We start from the raw sequence: 24126 nt of genomic DNA, 5'->3' as shown, positions 1-24126 counted from the left end.
TACGTGACCCGCCCATCGCAGCCTACGTGATTTAATAACACTGATTATGTCAGGGCTTGAATAGAGTTCGTGAACCTCTTCGTTATGCAGTTTTCGCCACTCTCCGCTGTCATCCCTTTTTGCTCCGAAAATATTCGTCAAAATTTTGTTTTCAGATACTCGAAACCGCTTTTCATTTTGCACAGTGAGAGACCAAGTCTCACACCCATACAGCATAACTGGTAGAATAATAGTTTTGTATATTCTAATCTTTAAATTCCTAGACAATATCCGTGATGAAAGTAATCTATTCAGTGAGAAGTAGCACGCATTTCCCGCAGGTAATCTCTTCTTCAGTTCGGATTCAATCTCATTTCTCGAAGTGATGTCCTCGCCTAGAAACTTAAATGTGTTCACTTTTTCAAACTGCGTGTCACCAACTCTTAACATTTCCTGATCTACTGCTGTTGGCATTCTAGTAGTAACCAGGTATTTAGTTTTGTCTTCACTTATCCTTAGACGTACGTCTTCACTAGCCTTGATTAACGCATTCGCATTTGCTGTTACAGATTCTTTCCTATCGCTAATGATGCTTAGATCGTCTGCATACCCTAATATCTTAATATTTCCATTTAACTCCACACCCTCTGAATTACCTGCTGCCAGTCGTACAATATATTCTAGGACTAAATTAAAAAGTAGCGAAGACAGGGCATCCCCCTGCTTAAGTCCGTTCTTTATTACAAATTCTTCAGACTCAATTTCCCCTTTGCACAACCTAATCCGCTCTGTCCTGCTACCGCAGGCATTTCACAGCTCAACTCACGTTGTAGGAGCCTTAGGACTCGCTGGCCAGTTTAAATCGAGTGTGCAGAGTTCATTTCCGATCTCTACAGGGTACGCGCCACAGACGGCAATGGCCGCATGCAGGCTCGGCCCTTCCGCGCCACTGCCCGCGGCCCTGATGATGCAGCGGCAGCGGGGGACTGCCGGCCGCTGGCATAGGAGCTCTGGGGCAGGCAGCGGGCTCCGTCGCGACGCCGGCTCGAGTTGCACGCGGCCGGACCCACCACAATGCGACTGTGGCGTTTTTATTCAAATGTCTCGTTTGTAGCCATCAGCGGGCCCGAGTGTCCGTTGTAACCTGAGCCCGACTCAATGTAAATAATAAAAGGCGCCCGGGACGTGACCCGGGGGGGCAGGGGACTGGTGCGTCTTCCTTTCTGCCGCCGCTGGCTTTGTCCGGAGCTGCTGCTCTCCTGTCCTCTGCGAGGCACACGGTTCCGCGAGCTCACCGTGGACATGGAAATGCAAGAAAACGTCCACGTGACGGCTGTCACCGTCTCACTCACTACGTGCTGAGTACTTCACATGGAACACCAAGCATTTAATGTCAGCACTAACAAAGGGACCGCGCCTGCTCCTCGTTACCAGTTTCGTCCAAACTCAAGGTGCACGTAGAGCTTGGCCAGAAGTGAAAGTCACAGAAGTGGGTACTCCAGACGACCAAGCATTTAAAAGAAATAGCATTTTTTGACGTGGCTTGGGAGAGGCATGAGCTATTTATGTTAGCGTTATTACCAGGTAGCGGCTGGCGGTGCGGAAAGAGTTGTTGTTGTTGTGGTCTTCAGTCCTGAGACTGGTTTGATGCATCTCTCCATGCTACTCTATCCTGTGCAAGCTTCTTCATCTCCCAGTACCTACTGCAACCTACATCCTTCTGAATCTGCTTAGTGTATTCATCTCTTGGTCTCCCTCTACGGTTTTTACCCTCCACGCTGCCCTCCAATACTAAATTGGTGATCCCTTGATGCCTCAGAACATGTCCTACCAACCGATCCCTTCTTCTAGGGGCCACAAACTTCTCTTCTCCTCAGTCCTATTCAATACCTCCTCATTAGTTATGTCATCTACCCATCTAATCTTCAGCGTTCTTCTGTAGCACCACATTACGAAAGCTTCTATTCTCTTCTTGTCCAAACTAGTTATCGTCCATGTTTCACTTCCATACATGCCCACACTCCATACAAATACTTTCAGAAACGACTTCCTGACCCTTAAATCTATACTCGATGTTAAGAAATTTCTCTTCTTCAGAAACGCTTTCCTTGCCATTGCCAGTCTGCATTTTATATCCTCTCTACTTCGACCATCATCAGTTATTTTGCTCCCCAAATAACAAAACTCCTTTACTACTTTAAGTGTCTCATTTCCTAATCCAATTCCCTCAGCATCACCCGACTTAATTCGACTACATTCCATTATCCTCGTTTTGCTTTTGTTGATGTTCATCTTATATCCTCCTTTCAAGACACTATCCGTTCCGTTCAATTGCTATTCCAAGTCCTTTGCTCTCTCTGACAGAATTACAATGTCATCGGCAAACCTCAAATTTTTTATTTCTTCTCTATGGATTTTAATATCTTCTGCGAATTTTTCTTTTGTTTCCTTCACTGCTTGCTCAGTATAAAGATTGAATAACATCGGGGATAGGCTACAACCCTGTCTCACTCCCTTCCCAACCACTGCTTCCCTTTCATGCCCCTCGACTCTTATAACTGCCATCTGGGTTCTGTATAAATTGTAAATAGCCTTTCGCTCCCTGTATTTTACCCCTGCCACCTTCAGAATTTGAAAGAGAGTATTCCAGTCAACATTGTCAAAAGCTTTCTCTAAGTCTACAAATGCTAGAAACGTAGGTTTGCCTTTGCTTAATCTTTCTTCTAAGATTAGTCGTAAGGTGAGTATTGCCTCACGTGTTCCAGTGTTTCTACGGAATCTAGACCGATCTTTCCCGTGATCGGCTTCTACTAGTTTTTTCCATTCGTCTGCAAAGAATTCGCGTTAGTATTTTGCAGCTGTGGCTTATTAAACTGATTGTTCGGTAATTTTCACAATTGTCAACACCTGCTTCCTTTGGGATTGGAATTTTTATATTCTCTTGAAGTCTGAGCGGAAAGAGTACAGAACGGTAATCTGACCGTTCTGGGGTTGAGTCCCTAAGCAGAAACAGTTTCTTTTACTTTCAATGTTTAACATTATTTACACTGAAAATAAACCAGAATAAAGCTCAGTGCATGGTGTTTATTAATATTTTCATAAAAGCCATCAAAAGGAAAGCACAACGTCTTCAGGCCACGAGTGGCCTGCCGGGAGCATCCGACCGCCGTGTCATCTTCGGTGGAGGATGCGGATAGCAGGGGCGTGGGGTCAGCACACCGCTCTCCCGGTCGTTATGATGGTATTCTTGACCGAAGCCGCTACTGTTCGGTCGAGTAGCTCCTCAATTGGCATCACGAGCCTGAGTGAACCCCGAAAAACGGCAACAGCGCATGGCGGGCTGGACGGTCACCCATCCAAGCGCCGACCACGCCCGACAGCGCTTAACTTCGGTGATCTCACGGGAACCGGTGTATCCACTGCGGCAAGGCCGTTACCTATCAAAAGGAAAGGTAATGGAAATTTTTTTATTGCAAATAAGTTTTCAACAAGTGACTGTACTTGCAGCAACTAACTTTCAAAGAGGTATTGCAATTAAAGCGTACATGACTTCGCATCCCGTTTCTTTCATTTAGCTTTGAGCAGACTTCGACGACTGTCCGCAAACAGAAGGTTATCAGTGTAGGTGAAATGCTGTCATCGGTAGAGAGAAACAAACCATATCGCGATAAGACTGCATCGGAATAGCCTCCCATCGTACATCACCAGCACGTGGTTTTTCTGACAAACTCTCTGATGCCAGAGAACCTATCATGAATGTAAACTATGTTTGTTTTCCTACAGAAACGAGATGCTCGGACAGTTACTGCTTCCACCGTTTTTACGATGAATGTCACTCCAGTACACGTAAATCATCAACTGTAAAGTGTGTCTGCAGCTCGTGGTCGTGCGGTAACGTTCTCGCTTCCCGCACCCTGGTTCCCGGGTTCGATTCCCGGCGGGGTCAGGGATTTTCTCTGGCTCGTGGTGACTGGGTGTTGTGTGATGTCCTGAGGTTAGTTAGGTTTAAGTAGTTCTAAGTTCTAGGGGACTGATGACCATAGATGTTAAGTCCCATAGTGCTCAGAGCCATTTGAACCATTTTGAACTGTGATGTGAATCTAATTTTATATACGAAAGTCTCGTATGCACCTTACAGTCTCTCCCTAGAAATTTATTTGGAATCCCAAATTTCTCTCTGTCTTTCCTTCTATGCACTTTATGAAAATAGTAATGAATACAACGCAGTGAGCACTATTTCAATTTATTTGAGTTTAAGTAACGTAAGAACTGAAAATAAGAATAACTGTTTCTCCGTAGGGACGCGATCCCACTACCGTCGGATTAATCGTTCTGTACTCCTCCCTCCTATTGAGCCCACTGCCAGCAGAAAAACGTCACAAATTGATTTAACACAAACAATTTACATAAGACAATGCGCCAAAAAGGCTATGTCTCCCAAATGCTACACCATCAGGAGTACTCTCTTCCGCCACTCTCACTCCCGGCCAGGCCCTACATACTCCTTGTAAATAAAGTGTAGACGTGGTGGTGCGCAACGGGAATGGTGGGGAAAAGCGCTAAGGAGCTGTGTAACCACCCTACTACATTCATTTCTGTATGAAATGCAGCCCAACTTTACCTCCCTCTCTAAAAAATTCTGTCGCCAAAAGTGTGTTCCCATTAAACTATTATCCAACTCGTATGCTAACCTTTGACTGAACAGAACCTAATTTGAACTGAACCGTAAATGATCTGAATGCAACTTGTCTCTGTATTAAATGCGCAACTGAAGTAAAACACTTATATGGCCCAAACCGAAATTTCCACATACCTCGTGTCTTAACAACATTATTGCAGATTCGTCGAAAGCACTACAGTAAACAGCAAGCAGGCAGCGGTTAAGTTAGATTTCTATTTCTAAATAAAATTTCCAACTGTTGCATACCACATGAGGTATGCATAATGATAAACAGTGGGGTGGGAGAGTGACTATGGCTATGAAATGATATTTCAAGACAAAGATTCTAGAATGAAGTAGATATTCAAAAAGACAGACTACGCGTGATTTTCACACATAACATACAGGAGAGCTTCTGTGAAGTTTGGAAGGGAGGAGACGAGGTACTGGCGGAATTGAAGCTGTGAGGATGCGGCGTGAGTCATGCTTGGGTAGCTCAGTTGGTAGAGCACTTGCCGCGAAAGGCAAAAGTCCCGAGTTCGAGTCTCGGTCCGGCATATAGTTTTAATCTGCCAGGAAGTTTCAAAGCGAACAATGATTTCAAGAGAATTCAATCTTCCCAGATAATTTCCATTAAATTTAAACAGCTTAATTAGTTAATATAATAATGCATGACACAGGGAAGTGGGGTGGTCTTTCTCTCAGCTCTGAGAAAGTGAACAATTAGCTCCTAATAATCATTTCTACAGTTTAGGTACGCAGTGCTGCAGTCTTACCTCAAATTTCTTGTCTTCAAATAAAATAACATTATTCAAAATTTATATTCCTTTTCCTTTCCAGTCTTCTTCTTTAGCTTTGTCCTGCAGTTTTCGCAGGATCGGCGTGGCTACAATCGCATTTGGCATGGTTAATTTGAAAGCTTGGCCAGATGCCTTTCCTGCCGCCGCCCCGTACCCCGCAGGACGGAATCAGTGTACCCCAACTGCCTGCGTCTAGTGTAAATCATGAAATAATGCGAACGTGTTGCAAATGTCTGCGAGTCGTGTTACTGAGGCTGAACGTGGGGACCAGCCAGGCATTCACCTAGTGGGCTGTGGAAAACCACCAAAAAAAACATATCCAGGCTGGTCAGCACACCGGCCCTCGTCGTTAAACCACCGGGCGGATTTGATCCGAGGCCGGCGCGCCTATCCGAGTCCAGAAAGCACTGCATTAGCGCTCTCGGCTGACCTGGCGTGTCATTCCTCTCACTTTCCAGTATATACATCATATTTATCCTCGCTGTTCTTAACAGCGTCCGTCCCGATATATGAATGGGCAGCTTGACGGACTGCCGTCCTAAGGGGCCCGGGTTCGATTCCCGGCTGGGTCGGGAATTTTCTCCGCCCACGGAGTAGGTGTTGTGTTGCCTTCATCCCCATCCGGCGCCCAGGCCGCCCAATGTGGCGTCGAATGTAGTAAGACCTTCACCAAGGCTGACGGACCTGCCCCGTAAGGGGCATTTCCACTTTCTTAACACTAAACATTTATACATGTGACAGATACAATCAGAAGTCAACACAGTGCTACTAAGTACGTCCATCGCCTACGACATTTCAACTAAGAATGTATCAGACTACGCAGAGGCAAAGACTGTGCCACGACAAGACCAAAGATTGTGTAACAGTAGCGAAGCCTGGTCTCTTTCTGACGTGCACATCGATAACATACAAAAATCGAGAGTACATTACAACATTACAACTGTTAGAGGCGATTACGCATACGGGGACCCGGGAGTGGTAAGCTATGGAGTCCACTATCAGCAGAAAAACTTCACAAATTTATTTGACACAAACAATTTACGTAAGGCAACGCTGGCAACCGAAGCACATTTAATTATTCGACCAAGGAGTTGCAAAATAGTTGTTAAATTGTGTGAAAGCGTCAACAATTAATTTAAACATAACGAACATCAGAGCAGTTTAAGAGCGCCAATAAGATATCGTCAGCAAAATTATTAGAAAACACCAATGATTAGACAGCAAAAACCAGCACAGTTTAAGGCAACCATGAAATACACCAAAAATTTGCTTAAAAGTGCCAACAAAAAAACAGTGAAGCAGACAAGGGCTCAGATGAGCACTGAATAAACTTAATTCGATTAACAAGATTAAGATCCTAGCACGCAGTTTCTTTACGACACCAAAAGGCAGTCCGGTAACAGACCAGAACAAGAAGACATAATCCTGGAAACTGGTATAAAAATATTTACATTCGGCACGGGTCCCAACAAGCTGACCCACTCCATGCAGGTACAATAAGCACTGAGGGATTCGAGTTATAAAACAGGAAAAAATATTACCCCACATTCATCTTAAAATAATTACCTTTAATTTCAGAGAAGGTACCAGCTTAGCACTTCTCCCACACTTAACAGAGTAGCGAATTTATCAAATCTATGTTCCAGTCCCCTCCCCCCCCCGCCCGCCCCCACCAATGAACCATGGACCTTGCCGTGCCGTGCCTCAACGATACAGATAGCCGTACTGTAGGTGCAACCACAACGGAGGGGTATCTGTTGAGAGGCCAGACAAACGTGTGGTTCCTGAAGAGGGGCAGCAGCCTTTTCAGTAGTTGCAGGGGCAACAGTCTGGATGATTGACTGATCTGGCCTTGTAACACTAACCAAAACGGCCTTGCTGTCGTGGTACTGCGAATGGCTGAAAGCAAGGGGAAACTGTTGTTGTTGGTGTTGTTGTGGTCTTCAGTCCTGAGACTGGTTTGATGCAGCTCTCCATGCTACTCTATCCTGTGCAAGCTTCTTCATCTCCCAGTACTTACTGCAACCTACATCCTTCTGAATCTGCTTAGTGTATTCATCTCTTGGTCTCCCTCTACGATTTTTACCCTCCACGCTGCCCTCCAATGCTAAATTTGTGATCCCTTGATGCCTCAAAACATGTCCTATCAACCGATCCCTTCATCTAGTCAAGTTGTGCCACAAACTTCTCTTCTCCCCAATCCTATTCAATACCTCCTCATTAGTTACGTGTTCAACCCACCTTATCTTCAGCATTCTTCTGTTGCACCACATTTCGAAAGCTTCTATTCTCTTCTTGTCCAAACTAGTTATTGTCCATGTTTCACTTCCATACATGGCCACACTTCATACAAAGACGTTCAGAAACCACTTCCTGACACTTAAATCTATACTCGATGTTAACAAATTTCTCTTCTTCAGAAACGCTTTCCTTGCCATTGCCAGTCTACATTTTATATCCTCTCTACTTCGACCATCATCAGTTATTTTACTCCCTAAATAGCAAAACTCCTTTGCTACTTTAAGTGTCTCATTTCCTAATCTAATTCCCTCAGGATCACCCGATTTAATTTGACTACATTCCATTATCCTCGTTTTGCTTTTGTTGATGTTCATCTTATATCCTCCTTTCAAGACACTGTCCATTCCGTTCAACTGCTCGTCCAAGTCCTTTGCTGTCTCTGACAGAATTACAATGTCATCGGCGAACCTCAAAGTTTTTATTTCTTCTTCTTGGATTTTAATACCTACTCCGAATTTTTCTTTTGTTTCCTTTACTGCTTGCTCAATATACAGATTGAATAACATCGGGGACAGGCTACAACCCTGTCTCACTCCCTTCCCAACCACTGCTTCCCTTTCATGCCCCTCGACTCTTGTAACTGCCATCTGGTTTCTGTACAAATTGTAAATAGCCTTTCGCTCCCTGTATTTTACCACTGCCACCGTCAGAATTTGAAAGAGAGTATTCCAGTTAACATTGTCAAAAGCTTTCTCTAAGTCTACAAATGCTAGAAACGTAGGTTTGCCTTTCCTTAATCTATTTTCTAAGATTAGTCGTAAGGTGAGTATTGCCTCACGTGTTCCAGTGTTTCTCCGGAATCCAAACTGATCTTCCCCGATGTCCGCTTCTACCAGTTTTTCCATTCGTCTGTAAAGAATTCGCGTTAGTATTTTGCAGCTGTGACTTATTAAACTGATAGTTCGGTAATTTTCACATCTGTCAACACCTGCTTTCTTTGGGATTGGAATTATTATATTCTTCTTGAAGGCTGAGGGTATTTCGCCTGTCTCGTACATCTTGCTCACCAGATGGTAGAGTTTTGTCAGGACTGGCTCTCCCAAGGCCGCCAGTAGTTCTACGGAATGTTGTCTACTCCCGGGGCCTTGTTTCGACTCAGGTCTTTCAGTGCTCAGTCAAACTCTTCACGCAGTATCGTATCTCCCATTTCATCCTCATCTACATCCTCTTCCATTTCCATAATATTGTCCTCAAGTACATCGCTCTTGTATAGACCCTCTATATACTCCTTCCACCTTTCTGCTTTCCCTTCTTTGCTTAGAACTGGGTTTCCATCGGAGCTCTTGATATTCAGACAAGTGGTTCTCTTTTCTCCAAAGGTCTCTCTAATTTTCCTGCAGGCTGTATCTGTCTTACCCCTAGCGAGATAACCTCTACATCCTTAGATTTGTCCTCTAGTCATCCTTGCTTAGCCATTTTGCACTTCTGTTGATCTCATTTTTGAGACGTTTGTATTCCTGTTTGCCTGCTTCATTTACTGCATTTTTATATTTCTCCTTTCATCAATTAAATTCAATATTTCTTCTGTTACCCAAGGATTTCTACTAGCCCTCGTATTTTACCTACTTGATCGTCTGCTGCCTTCACTACTTCATCTCTCAGAGCTACCCATTCTTCTTCTACTGTATTTCTTTCCCCCATTCCTGTTAATTGTTCCCTTATGCTCTCCCTGAAACTCTGTACAACCTCTGGTTGTTTCAGTTTATCCAGGTCCCATCTCCTTAAATTCCCACCTTTTTGCAGTTTCTTCAGTTTCAATCTGCAGTTCATAACCAATAGATTGTGGTCAGAATCTACATCTGCCCCTGGAAATGTCTTACAATTTAAAACCTGGTTCCTTAATCTCTGTCTTACCATTATATAATCTATCTGATACCTTTTAGTTTCTCCAGGACTCTTCCATGTGTACAACCTTTTTTCATTATTCTTGAACCAAGTGTTAGCTATGATTAAGTTATGCTCTGCGCAAAATTTTACCAGACGGCTTCCTCTTTCATTTCTTAGACCCAATCCATATTCACCTACTACGTTTCCTTCTCTCCCTTTTCCTACTGTCGAATTACAGTCACCCATTACTATTAAATTTTCGTCTCCCTTCACTACCTGAATAATTTCTTTTATCTCATCATACATTTCTTCAATTTCTTCGTCATCTGCAGAGCTGGTTGGCATATAAACTTGTACTACTGTAGTAGGCATGGGCTTCGTGTCTATCTTGGCCACTACAATACGTTCACTATGCTGTTTGTAGTAGCTGACCCGCACTCCTATTTTTTATTAATTATTAAACCTACTCCTGCATTACCCCTATTTGATTTTGTATTTATAACCCTGTATTCACCTGACCAGAAATCTTGTTCCGAATGGAAAAACTGGTAGAAGCCGATCTCGGGGAAGATCAGTTTGGATTCCGTAGAAATGTTGGAACACGTGAGGCAATACTGACCTTACGACTTACCTTAGAAGAAAGATTAAGGAAAGGCAAACCTACGTTTCTAGCATTTGTAGATTTAGAGAAACCGTTTGACAATGATGACTGGAATACTCTCTTTCAAATTCTAAAGGTGGCAGGGGTAAAATACAGGGAGCGAAAGGCTATTTACATTTTGTACAGAAACCAGATGGCAGTTATAAGAGTCGAGGGGCATGAAAGGGAAGCAGTGGTTGGGAAGGGAGTGAGACAGGGTTGTAGCCTCTCCCCGATGTCATTCAATCTGTATATTGAGCAAGCAGTAAAGGAAACAAAAGAAAAATTCGGAGTAGGTATTAAAATCCAAGAAGAAGAAATAAAAACTTTGAGGTTCGCCGATGACATTGTAATTCTGTCAGAGACAGCAAAGGACTTGGACGAGCAGTTGAACGGAATGGACAGTGTCTTGAAAGGAGGATATAAGATGAACATCAACAAAAGCAAAACGAGGATAATGGAATGTAGTCGAATTAAGTCGGGTGATGCTGAGGGAATTAGATTAGGAAATGAGACACTTAAAGTAGTAGAGGAGTTTTGCTATTTGGGGAGCAAAATAACTGATGACGGTCGAAGTAGAGAGGATATAAAATGTAGACTGGCAATGGCAAGGAAATCGTTTCTGAAGAAGAGAAATTTGTTAACATCGAGTATAGATTTAAGGGTCAGGAAGTGGTTTCTGGAAGTATTTGTATGGAGTGTAGCCATTTATGGAAGTGAAACATGGACAATAAATAGTTTAGACGAGAAGAGAATAGAAGCTTTCGAAATGTGGTGCTACAGTAGAATGCTGAAGATTAGATGGGTAGACCATGTAACTAATGAGGAGGTATTGAATAGGATTGGGGAGAAGAGAAGTTTGTGGCACAACTTGACTAGAAGAAGGGATCGATTGGTAGGACATTTCCTGAAGCATCAAGGGAACATCAATTTGGTACTGGAGGGCAGCGTGGAGGGTAAAAATCGTAGAGGGAGATGAATACACTAAACAGATTCAGAAGGATGTAGGTTGTAGTAGGTACTGGGAGATGAAGGAGCTTGCTCAGGATGGATTAGCGTGGAGAGCTGCATCAAGCCAGTCTCAGGACTGAAGACCACAACAACAACATGTTCCAGTATTCATATTCAGTTAACTACGCTTCCCCTTTGCCGGGTTACACATATTGAAACAAAAACCAGCTTAGGCAGTTTAACACAAAGCAGTTTACTGTAATATACCACCCGTGAGGTACGACCATTTACAAAAAAATTTAAATCGCAGGAAAACACACATATACACACACACACGCGCACACACACACACACACACTCACACACACACACACATACACATATGGCATTCCCTTTGAAATCTCGTATAAAAACAACAAATGAATGAGTCATCTTGTAGCGCAGTGCTGATACCTGATTTCTCAATAAGCAGTACAGGAACAGAAATGTAAGAGATAGGGCGGCTCTCTCTCACGAGCACTTTCGAGATTGATCCGTGGGAATGCTAAGTCACTCGGCTTGGCATAACAAAACCCGTTAAGATACACTATAGCAGGCGGGAGTTCACCATTGTATGACGATGTGATGACAATGCCTACCACAACAGTTTCCCAGCAGGTACACGTCGGTGTTGTACCTTCGTAGCAGAATTAGCTCCAGCAAGAAGAAATGCTCCAACCCAGTAACGGAAGTGCCGCGAAGGAACCGACGACTTTCTGTGTGGCTCCAATGACATAACCACTTCCAAACAAGAACACAACACCCCTCCTCTTTTCCGGCCGGCCGGCCTGAGTGGCCGAGCGGTTCTAGGCGCTACAGTCTGGACCCACGTGATCGCTACGGTCACAGGTTCGAATCCTGCCTCGGGCATGGATGTGCTTAGGTTAGTTAGGTTTAAGTAGTTCTAAGTCTAGGGGACTGATGACCTCAAATGTAAAGTCCCATAGTGCTCAGAGCCATTTGAACCGTATGAACCCTCTTTTCCAAGATGGCACTCGCCACTGTCTAGGACAATCTGGACGTGCTTCACTGCCAGAAATGTGCCTGACCTATGTACTTCTCAATGCCCTCTCGCCATACCGCCATTGCACATGGCCTTCGGGACAGATAAACTCGCTGTTTGGTCCCCTCTTCCAAAACAAACAACCAATCAACCGCAGGGCCTTTTTACCGACATAGGGGAACCCGAGTTCTCTCGCGGCATGGCAAAGAAGCTCCAGGCACCCAAAGTCAAGGCACCGCAGCCAGATTATCAAATTATCGATACGAACGTCTCACTTACCATCATCTGTTGCACGACACGAGAAAAACTCCGTGATATTGAACGTCTGGCTACAGGGCGTTCAAAAGCCATGGGCTGGACGAAAACGGCGAAAACTGGTTTAGTGCCAAGTAAATCCTTCCAAGAGCCGCCCGAGACAAGAAAGATGGCAGCCTGATCGAACACAGTAGGACTCAAACCTGCTTCACGCTCAAACCTTCAATGCGCGCGTAATTCCACGCGTACCAAAATTCGCCGTTTTCGAACCTTAGACGACCTCCGCAGAGCTGTAGTCCGATCCACCAACGATGGTAGATCTTGCAAGTAGAGAAACGGTTGGGGACTGCATTGTTGCCGGTTCTAAGCGGCTTGTAGTACGCGCATACATGTGCTTTGCTCTTGGTGAAAGCTTGTATCCTGCAAATTATGTCTCTGATATGCTTCTGTAGAATTTGTCACCATCACGATTAGCCGTGACAACTCGCAACAAATGGAATAAAAATTCACTAAATAGCACGCTACGCTCACGCTTAATGCTCGCATAGGGTACAACATTCATAGCAGAGCCCTTAGAGCACTACCAAACGCTCGCTGACTATCGGAGAATGCTTGACATAGATTCGCAGGACAAGCCTGAATTCGACCTCATCATCTGTGACTCCAACCATACGCAGTCTGGTCAGGTTCACGTCCATCTTTTTCCAGAGTTAGAGAGACTTTGATAGATTGATGACGCTCACTTCATGACGGCTTGGAAGTAGACATGTCCCAGTAGCATATACTGGTAACATGTGTGTTTAATGGATCAGGAAAGTACAATTAATGGTTGATGACTTTATGCATCCAGTGCACTGATGTTTCCTAGGCTTAGAGCAGTAGATATAAGACCGTTGATAGCAATAGTAATGTTGCCTATGGCAGGGCCACTAAAGCGGTTTTCCTAAATTCCTTCACTAAAGAAGGCGAAGTAAATATTCCAGAATTCGAATCAACGACTGCAGCAAAGACGAATAACTTAAAAGCAGAGATCCTCTGTGTAGCGAAGCAACTTAAATCTCTTCATAAAGGCAAGTCTTCCGGTCGAGATTGCATTCCAGTTAGCTTTCTTTTGAGAGTATGCTAACCTAGTAGCTCCATATTCAGTAATTACATACAACCGCTCCCTCGACGAAAGATCCGTACCTAAACACCGGGAAGCTGCCCAGGTCACAGCAATGCTCAAGAAAGTAAGTTGGAGTAATCTGCTGAATTACAGACCCCTGTCACTAACGTCGATTTTCAGTAGAATTTTGGAGCATATTCCGTGGTCGAACATTATGAACTACTTCGAAGAAAACGACTGACACATAGCACAAGTTCAGAAAATATCTTTCTTGTGTAGCACAACTTTCCTTTTATCCTTATGAAGTAATGAGTGGTGTCCACAGGGGATCTGAAAATTGATACCATAGTCCTAGATTTCCGGATGGGTTTTGATACCGTTCCTCACAAACGACTTCGAATCAAATTGAGTGTCTTTGGAGTATATAGTACGACTGGATTCGTAATTTCCTTTCAGAAAGATCACAATCCGTCGTAATTGATGGAGAGTTACCAAGAATAAGAGAAGTGACATCTGGCGTTACCCAAGCAAGTGTTACAGGCCCTCTTCTGTTCCCAGTTTTTATAAATTATTTAGGAGACAATCTGAATAGCTGATGCTATCATTTACTGTCTTTTTAAGGTATGATATAGACAAAATACCTGTATCGTGCGGAAACTGGTAATTGACCCTAAATAATAAGGATGAAGTCCTCCACATGAGTACTAGAAGGATTCCATAAATTTCGGTTACATGGCAAATTACACAAATCTAAAGTCTGTCAATTAAACTACATACCTGTGGATAGCGATTAGAAGCAGCTACGAAAAAATCCACTAAAGAGACTGCAGACAATATGCTTGTCCGTGCCCTGTTAGAGCTCTACTGTGCGGCTTGAGATCCGTACCCATACAGAATTGACGAAGGACGTCGTAGAAGTTCAAAGAAGGGCAGCTCGTTTTGTCTTACGTTAAACAAGGGAGAGTGTTTGTCATATGACACACGAGTTGGCGTAGCTGCCATTAAAACATGGGCGTTATTCGATGCGGCGATACCTTTTCACGAAATTTTAATCAACGATTTCCTACCCCGAAAGCGGGAATACTATGTTGACGCCCACCTACCTAGGGAGAAATAATCAAACTATTAAAATAGGAGAAATCAGAGCTGTGAGGGAAAGATATAAGTATTCACTTTCACATGCGTAGTTCTAGAGTAGAACGGCAGAGAAATAGTAAGAAATTGGTTCCATGAACCCTCTGCCAGGCGCTTTCGTGTGCGTTACAGAGTAGTCATGTAACTGTAGATGTAGATTTATCTTTTTGTAATCCTGTTACATGTTAAGCTGGTACTACTACTGATTACAAGCATGTATTTCATTTGTAATTATAGCATAAAGTCCAACAATTTTTTGGTGTTTTATGACATTTACAGACATTGTATGGTTGCGATCCGCTAAGCATTAGCACATTTAATGTTTCTAGTTTTACATACTTTTTCTAAATTTTATTTAAAATTTAACACTTTCGGATAATCATATCACGTACAAAAACGTAACGGTGAAGAATCACATTTTATAGATAATTATATACTCCACAATAAGTTTAGGGTGAATCATTCTGTAAACCAGGGGCCAAAAAGGTAGACGCATGCAACCCGCGTGGAAGAGAGTCACGTGGTGCACCTGGAGTCAACAATAACTCACGTACTAATGTAAAAAACACAGCCGCGTGGTACACTGCTTGAGACACCATAAAGCCGTTCACATAAACCCGTAAGAGACTGCTGAAATCTAGATATTAAAGACAGTTTTAAGCTATTCCGCCCGCCACTTTTAGGCAAGGTCAAACGGTCTGCAGGATTGGTACTGGCTCTGTGCCACATACCTTTCATCTTCCTCTAGTTGGTGTATCGCAAATGACACAAAATAGAGTGTACACCTCCAAGGACAGCAAAATCTCCATCTCAGATGTAGGCATGGGTTCGTGGTGGAAGAAAAACCTGTGTTGAATACCTCTAGCAGCACGTCGAGGAAACTGTGAAATAATGAGGCAACTGTGATTACTTGATGTCTGTACCTCACTTAATAATATTTCTCTTGTTAGCTGCCGCCAAAATGTGGATACTCAAACAGGGATAACTTGCTCAAACAACTCTTTTTTCTCTTAAATTTAATTTTTTACGGCAGTGTACTAGAAAGAGAAGAGAAAAGTCACGATTTTTTTCATGATGTTGCATAAATTGCCTGACTCTTAACAATACTAGATTGTGCAATGGTTATTACAAGTTAAGATTGTTGTTAATATTAAAGTGATTCAGTTACACCTTTAGGGTCCTGATATTGTAAGGTGAACACAAATAACAGCAAAATATAGTTGTTGAAACACAATTAAAGAAGGGCATATTAGGGGAATTAGATTAAGAAGTGAGCCACCAAAAGTAGTACACGTGACCTCGTATTGTTCAAATGGTTCAAATGGCTCTGAGCACTATGGGACTTAACATCTGTGGTCATCAGTCCCCTAGAACTCAGAACTACTTCAACCTAACTAACCTAAGGACATCACACACATCCATGCCCGAGGCAGGATTCGAACCTGCGACCGTAGCAGTCCCTCGGTTCCGGACTGAGCGCCTAGAACCGCTAGACCACCGCGGCCGGCCCTCATATTGTGGCAGGAAGGCAACTCACCACTGCTAGATCAGAAACGAAGAAGATATTACATACTGATTGGCAGGAGCAAGAAAAGTTTTCCTGAAAGTGAGGTATTAACACTGGGTTGGACAAAAACACGAAAACACCGCGAGAAATGAATGCTTGACCAAAACTGCAGATGCTAGCCAAGCCTGCAGGTTTCTCTGTGGTATTTGACCACGAATGGCTCCTGTTCAATGTCCTCAGTATGTGGCAAGTGTCAGTCGAGCTTAGAACAATGTTCTCTGTAGTTGTGCCTCCATTATGTTTGAGGTAAGTAAATTCTCACGTATGGAAATTGTTGGTGCTCGTGCTGTGGGTGCTTCCGCAACCAAGATGGTCGAAGTGTTTGCTGTTTCAAGAGGTACTTTATCGACCTCGTGGGGTTGTAGAAAAATATCCGCTACCAGTCACAATAAAAGGTTGTTTATTCGTCACTCGACGACCGGTCTACATTCAGCTACAAGATCTAAGATATTTCCATTACTTGTGGGCTACCGAGCTAGCTGCTCAAGGCAGTCTTTTGAAAAAGTGCTTAAAAGTATTTCGCTGGACTGTCTGTAACCAGGGAATGAATCAGAAGACATCCCAGTCATTACCGAGTGCACTATCCATGCAATTCGCACTTCCGCAAGTCTACTTTTGCCAGTACTTCTCCCCTACTTACGTTACGTTGTCCAAGACGCGACAGTTGGCTGCGACCACGGCGCTGCCCCCTCCTCTTTTCCCATTCTGGCAGACGGCTACACGGGCCGCCAACACGACAGGAGTCGTCGCTGTTTCCCAAGCTCCGGTCGGCGGCGGCGGATTCAAATACACAAGAAAAATAAGAATTCCGATTTTCTTGCTGTAAAAAATACTGTATGTTAATGGAACAAAGTTACATCGGCTCCCAGAATTAGTTTTTCGATACAGATTCTCCTTTTACTTTAAAAAATTGAAAAGTATCTCTTCCGGTTTTGCGTGTTTTTTTCGCTGTGTATTACTTCTCTACCGATTGTGAGGAAAGTAAAAAGGCACAAAAAATTGATGTTTGCGTATCTTACAGTTTCACATCACAGCTTGATAATGAGGTATCTATTTTTCCGATATTCGTCACAGCTATTCCGATACTTAATTTACAAGTAACCTACTGCATAAAATTTGAATTGTGTACAGTGAAAAATGTGGTCGCTGGCTACTTTGCGTATGATTCACGTTAGGTCATACATCGTTGCCGATGAAAAGAAGCTAACATATCGAAATTATTTTTAAAGGTGAGATCAGAATGATATCGATCTCCGTTTCCGAGATTTGGGCTCATACATCTCCGTGAGCGTCGCGACTAGCCGCCAGTTCTGTCGACGCGCAACGTGAATCGTGTGGTCACCACACGATAGAGAATGCATTTGTTTTGTTTCGCTGACACATTTGGACCTAATGAAACCATTTTATGTAATATATTTCTCCGGTATGAGTTACTAATATTTCTCCATATGCTCTTGACAATTTCATTTAAAATGCCACGAAATGTAGGTTTCTTAAAAGTATAGACATGCTGCCTTCAATATATTTTCCTCTCGTTCTTGGGAAGAGGATAAATTACTCACCTCTAGTATTTTCTTCTGAACCTGGACGAGGATACCCAAGTAGAAGTACACGTCCTAACAAATCCAACAAATGTCAAAAATTTACATTTCTCAACGGAGCGAAAAAACGTTCAAATTAGTTTAATATCAAGACACCAATCTACCGTTTACTTTCAAAGTAAAGGTATTGCAAAATGTAACTTTCTCGTTGTACTTTAGATTGTTCATTTTATCATGTACTTGCCGTTTTCAATTTTTATCGTCACAAAAAAAGAGTGATGCGAAAAGTGACCTGCAAGTTCATTTTTATCATTCTAATTCTACATCTGCATGGATTATACTGATTTTCATAACAGGACTGAAAAATTTGCATTAATGGGAAAATAATACATATTTCACTCACCTGCCAGTTTGAACTGTGCACTAATTTCTTCCCAAATTCTGTCTCTGAACAAAGTGTCTCTATATTTAGGGTTCTTCAAATCGCAAAGGCAAGCATGTTGCGAGACCAGCTCACAGAGCATCACATCCTGTGAGTGGCTCATTTCAGTTTTCCTTGACTGGCTCGACATCTTTCTGGCAGCCGTACGTCTTTGTGTCGTGCGACTTCCGTCGCAACACTGCTCTCTGGTGCAGTGCTGCGGCAGCTGCCGCAACAGTCGCGCGTCGCATCCCAAACTCGAACTGCGCATGCGCCAGCAGCCAACTTCTGACGTCACGTAGCGACCCGTCGCAGTCGCTAGTGTGTGTCGCGTCCTGGACATCGTACCTTCAGGCGGGTTGCCGGTTCGAGTCCCGTTCCGGAACACGGTTTCAATGTCTGGCGGTTTTGAGTTATACGTAAATTTGCAAAACTGTCACGTAATGTCGTCTACGAATGCTGGGACGTTGTGAGAGAGGCCTGCCTGACAGGCTGCGCCGCCCCGCTGGTGTCCAGCTGGCAGAGGACTACAGTGTGGCGGCGGCGGCGGCGGCGGCGGCGAGCGCTGACAAGGCGCGTCCGGATGTTGACTCAAGTGCGGCTGACAGTTGCCGCACGTCGGCGGCGGCGTCATCGCTCTAATCCCCAGCAGCGCCGCCGGCCCAGCTAATGCGGAAGACTTGCAGCTCGCGGCCGTCCTGTCCACCCGCCGTGCGCGATGCGCGTCAGTTCCCGTTACTCCCGGAGTGTGTGATGAGACGGCACAGTTGCCGTGAGTATTTGGAATCCTCGTAAAATAGGCCTGAATCCAAGCCAAGCCTCACAGTAGGGGAGACACTGGATCATTTTCGAGCCTTGCAGGAACGAGCTTTAGAAGTAGTGCGTCACCTATGTGAGCATGTGGGTGCTATTCTGTCATTCTGTGCAACGGATTAATCTGAGATGTTCCCTTTACCCTGTGGCTCCTGCAAGATGCAGTTTCCACCCCCACACTACTACAGAAGTCAGACAGACGCTCCTAACGTTCTAAAGAGAGATGCCTGAAAAACTTTCAGCAATAAATATCTTCTGGAGTCGTCCGCTGTTAGGAAATGACACAAAAATTCACAAAATTTCTTACGTAACTAGTGGGATACTTGGGTACTGGAGTAGTGCTAGTTAGTGTAAGAAAAACATGAAACTAAGGAAAATTATTATTCATTTCGCAAAAATTCTGAGAAATCACAATGGCACTTTTAGTTATGAATTGTACCAGTTATTTCCGGGTTCTTCTCGGAATATGAAGTTACCTCTCAAAGATAGGATTCGCTAACGAACTTTCTGTACAAAGCTTTAGATTGTTATTGACTTGGCAGAATGGCTCAAAGGCGCGCCTACTCAACTTGAGTAATTATCCGTTAGAATGTTGTTAGCTATGGCCGAGGCTGTCGCGTCTGAAATGCAGTGAAGTGTACTGTTGTGGAAGAAATATGGAGCTCGCAAGAGCTGTAGCGCACAATACCGTAAGCTGCGATGACTGCTGTCTGTGCCGCTCGCTGCTGACAAATAAGATAACTCTCGTTCTATCTGGATTGACCTTCGCCAATCAAACTCTCCCTACGCCTTGATGAAGTCAAGGACTCCAACTCGCCCCTAGTCTAACTATTGGCGTGGTACACCGGTCAGATAACAAGTCCACCGCGATGCCACTCAAAAATTCGCTCGCAGGCGTTTAACTATAACTCTGTCCGTTCACACCGCACAATTAGTGTGTCGGCCAACACAGTGAACAACGCTTAATCGCAAGGACTCAATATAGAGTCGCACTCCGATTCGCTCTCGACAGAGGTGCTCTCCCAGTGAAGTACTGAGGAGAGACTTGTTCCTCGCTCTTTGAGTACATGTACGAGTGCGCACGCTCTCATTACATGTTCTCGCTCCAAGAGCGACTACAGAATGGCCCCTCTCCACGCCAGACGTGAAGGGGTATATCTTTTGGTCTCTTCCATTGCTCCTTCATCTCAAGGCGTCAGAAATATCGTCTGCAAGCGGTTCTAGGCACTTCAGTCTGGAACCGCGCGACCGCTACAGTCGCAGGTTCGAATCCTGCCTCGGGCATGGATGTGTGTCATGTCCTTAGGTTAGTTAGGTTTAAGTAGTTCTAAGTTCTAGGGGACTGATGACCTTAGATGTTAAGTCCCATAGTTCTCAGAGCCATTTGAACCATATCGTCTGCCAGTCAGCATTGCTCTTCTAAAACAGGAGAATGACGTTTCGTTTAAGGCGACCAATCCGGAAATCTGTAGCATCGGCGTTTGCCGTTTGCTGTCTCCCCGTGAAAATCTCTGAAACTGCGTGCTATGTTGTAAAGAATGCATAGGCTAGGTTCTCCTACACAATGTAGCGGAATTTTCTTTTAAGCCGAACACAGGGTCGTTCTGCCTTTCACTCGGGGAAATGCTGTCTGCTCTACGGGTAGTCACCGGCCTCCTGGCATGCGGTTGCCTCTCTCGAGGCCCTCTGTGACCGTCGTGTCTGGAATGTATGTGTGTACGCCAGCCTCGAGTATTTCAGCCACAGTCCGCTTACTTGTTATCTGCATATCATTTACATTAATTCATACAACATTGACATTATCTTATCGAGTTTGGCTTCGAATGAAGCGTCTTAATGTGCGGAATATGATTGCGAGGGCGGAATATGTAAGAAAATGAAGGTCAGGAGACCACAATGTCTTACATCTGTCCCATGTATTAATTCCGGTAGTGATTTTTCTTACATACGTGAGGTGGAACAGTTGAAACCACCCCAACTTGGGCCATGGGCGGAAAGAATGCTTATGGGCAAACTGGTTATATCTTATTTTTTGTAAGCCAACGGCCTTGCTGTAATACTGGTTCCCGTCAGACCACCGAAGTTAAGCGCTGTCGGGCTTGGCTAGCAGTTGGATGAGTGATCATTTGTGCCTGCCATGCGTTGTCGGCAAGCAGGCTGCTTTGTGAGGCCAATGCGGCTCCGTTCACAAAAACTGCCAACGGCCGGGAGAGTGTTAACCACAGGCCTGTCTACATCCGCATCCAGTGACGACTATCGGAGGAGGATGACACAGTGGTTGGTGGGTGCCACTGGCCCTTCAGAGGCCTGTTCAGACGGCGAGTTACTTTTGGTGCCGTAACAGTGTGGGCTGGATTTCAATGAGCAACTTTAGTGTTCAGCTACATATGGAAGTACACCCCCATGCCTAATGCGGTATAGGGAAACCGTTGGCATTCAAAACACCTTCCAGTCATCTCACAATGGCTACATATAGGTCGTGTGCGGTTTTAAAGGAAATCTTATATTATTCTTCCTGGAACAGAGTGGTATGTTCAGATAACGATGGTGGTAGATAACGACTACGCACCTTTCCCTCCTAAGTGGACTACAAAGGCTCAATAATATTGAGATCTAGTGCCTGTGGCGGTCACACGAGATGTGTCAGTTCAACCTCGTCCTCACAAACCAGTCATGGACGATGCGGGTTGTGGAAACAGGGGCGTCAAACTGGAGAACAAACATTGTACAATGAGTTCGACCTGATCAACCAAAATGATCACATAATCCTTGGCAGTAATGGGACTGTTCAGAGTAGCCATGAAGCCCACGGAATACCACGATATAGTTGCCAAAATCGTCACCGAACTACCGCCATTTTTCACACTATTGACCTGAACTCTGTCAGAGATTGAAAATAGTATGAAGCTAGACCCATCTGACCATATGACTTTCTTCCACTGCTCCACAGTCCAGTTTTTATGGCTTCGCCACCACGTTTTCCTATTAGGGACATTTGCATCACTTATGAGTGGTTTTGGAGTTCCAGGTCGCCGTAAAATTCCCATCTTACGGAACTCCTTTTGTTTTGGTGCTGACAGACTTAGGGAGTGAAGTAAATATTCCAGAATTCGAAACCAGAACAGCTGGTTAGCAAGAGTGACATAAAAGTAGATATCTTAGGTGTTGTGAAGCAACTCAAATCACTTAAGAAAAGCAAGTCTACCGGTCCAGATGCTATATCAAACAGGTTCTTGTCAGAGTATGCGGACACAATAGCGCCTTTCTTAGCAATCATACACAACCGCTCTTTTGACGAAAGGTTTGTTCCTAAAGACTGGAAAGTAGCACAGGTCACACCAATATTTAAGATAGGAAATAGGAGTAACCCATTGAATTACAGACCCATATCACTGACCTCAATTTGCAGTAGGATTTTGGAGCATATACTGTACTCGAACATTATGAATCACATTGAAGAAAATGACTTATTGATACATAACCAACACGGATTCAGAAAATATTGTTCTTTTGCAACACAGCTAGCTCTTTATTCCTATGAAGTAATGAATGCTGTCGACAAGGGATCTCAGATCAATTCCATATTCCTAGATTTCCAGAAGGCTTTTGACGCCGTTCCTCACAAGCGACTATTAATCAAATTGCGTGCACATGGAGTATCGTCTCAGTTGTGTGACTGGATTCGTGGTTTCCTCTCAGAGAGGTCACAGTTCGTAGTGATAGGCGGTAAATCATCGAGTAGAACAGAAGTGATATCCGGCGACCCGCAAGGTAGTGTCATAGGCCCTCTGCTGTTCAGATTTACATAAATGATCTAGGTGATAATCTGAGCAGCCTCCTTAGATTGTTTGAAGATGACGCTGTAATTTACCGTCTAGTAAAATCATCAGACGATCAATTCCAATTACAAAATGATCTAGAGAGAATTTCTGTATGGCGCGAAAAGTGGCAATTGGCACTAAAGAAAGGAAAGTGCGAGGCCATCCACATGGGTTCTAAAAGAAATCCGATAAATTTTGGGTATACGATAAATCGCACAAATCTAAGGGCTGTCAATTCGACTAAATAAGTAGGAATTACAATTACGAGCAACTTAAATTGGAGAGACCACATAGATAATATTGTGGGGAAGGCGAAACAAAGACTGCGCTTTGTTGGCAGAACACTTAGAAGATGCGAAAAACCCACTAAAGAGACATCCTCCATCACGCTTGTCCGTCCTCTGCTGGAATATTGCTGCTCGGTATGGGATCCTTACCAGGTAGGACTGACGGAGGACATCGAAAAAGTGCAAAGAAGGGCAGCCCGTTTCGTATTATCGCTCAATAGGGGTGAGAGTGTCACTGATATGATACGCGAGTTGGAGTGGCAGTCATTGAAACAAAGGCGGTTTTCTTTGCGGCGTGATCTATTTACGAAATTTCGATCACCAACTTTCTCTTCCGAATGCGAAAATATTTTGTTGACACCCATCTCCGTAGGGAGGAATAATCATCATAATAAAATAAGAGAAATCAGAGCTCGAACGGAAAGATTTAGGTTTTCCATTTTCCCACGCGCCATTCGAGAGTGGAATGGTAGAGAAGTAGTATAAAAATGGTTCGATGAACCCTATGCCAGGCACTTAAGTGTGAATTGCAGAGTAACCATGTAGATGTAGATGTAGATATTCAGCTCTGCCGTGAGTTTTACAGCTGTCGACCTCTTACTTTTCGTCACAATCCTATTTAATGTCGCTATCACTCAACACACACTTCCGTCTGCTTTGTGACTTACTGGGCGTTTTCTCGCTTTCCCTGTATGCGGTATGGATCTTCGATGCGGTGCCTCTTGAAATACCAACCACTGGTAGTGGTCTCTTGATTACAGAAGCAGCCACCATATTAGTACCAACAATTTGCTATTTACTCACAATCGAATACATTTAGCTCCAGCATAATGTGGAACACTGTTTTGAAAATTTCAACGAATTGAGAACTCCGTACAGGTGCCGTCCGTGGCTAAACAGAACAGTACAACCTGCAGGATTGGCTAGCATCTGCGTTTACGTTCAAACATGCAACTCTCACAGTGTTTCTATATTGTTGTCT

At 44.0% G+C, this 24126-nt stretch overlaps 1 protein-coding gene across 1 annotated transcript; it reads right to left on the bottom strand.

Moving 5' to 3' along the window:
• Positions 1 to 869: 869 nt before the first annotated feature.
• On the bottom strand, positions 870 to 18857 carry LOC124802819 (homeobox protein engrailed-1-like). The gene is made up of 3 exons (XM_047263824.1): positions 18664 to 18857; positions 16902 to 17081; positions 870 to 1059 (listed from the first exon to the last, which is right to left on the bottom strand). Exons 1-3 carry the CDS (start codon positions 18855 to 18857, stop codon positions 870 to 872), a joined length of 564 nt encoding a protein of 187 aa, XP_047119780.1.
• Positions 18858 to 24126: the final 5269 nt, after the last annotated feature.

The sequence above is a fragment of the Schistocerca piceifrons genome, chromosome 6, assembly GCF_021461385.2.
Source record: "Schistocerca piceifrons isolate TAMUIC-IGC-003096 chromosome 6, iqSchPice1.1, whole genome shotgun sequence".
In the NCBI taxonomy this organism is placed as follows: Eukaryota; Metazoa; Arthropoda; class Insecta; order Orthoptera; family Acrididae; genus Schistocerca; species Schistocerca piceifrons.
Note: the sequence above shows the minus strand (reverse complement) of the source record. Positions and strands in the feature narration are given on the sequence as shown.

Coding starts and splice junctions, on each gene's coding strand:
- LOC124802819 (XM_047263824.1), bottom strand. CDS start 18,857: ATGACGCCGCCGCCGACGTGCGGCAACTGTCAGCCGCACTTGAGTCAA. Junction 17,082..18,663: donor GCATTCGTAGACGACATTAC/GTGACAGTTTTG, acceptor TATTTTTTACAG/CAAGAAAATCGGAATTCTTA. Junction 1,060..16,901: donor CGCGTCTTGGACAACGTAAC/GTAAGTAGGGGA, acceptor AAAACGCCACAG/TCGCATTGTGGTGGGTCCGG.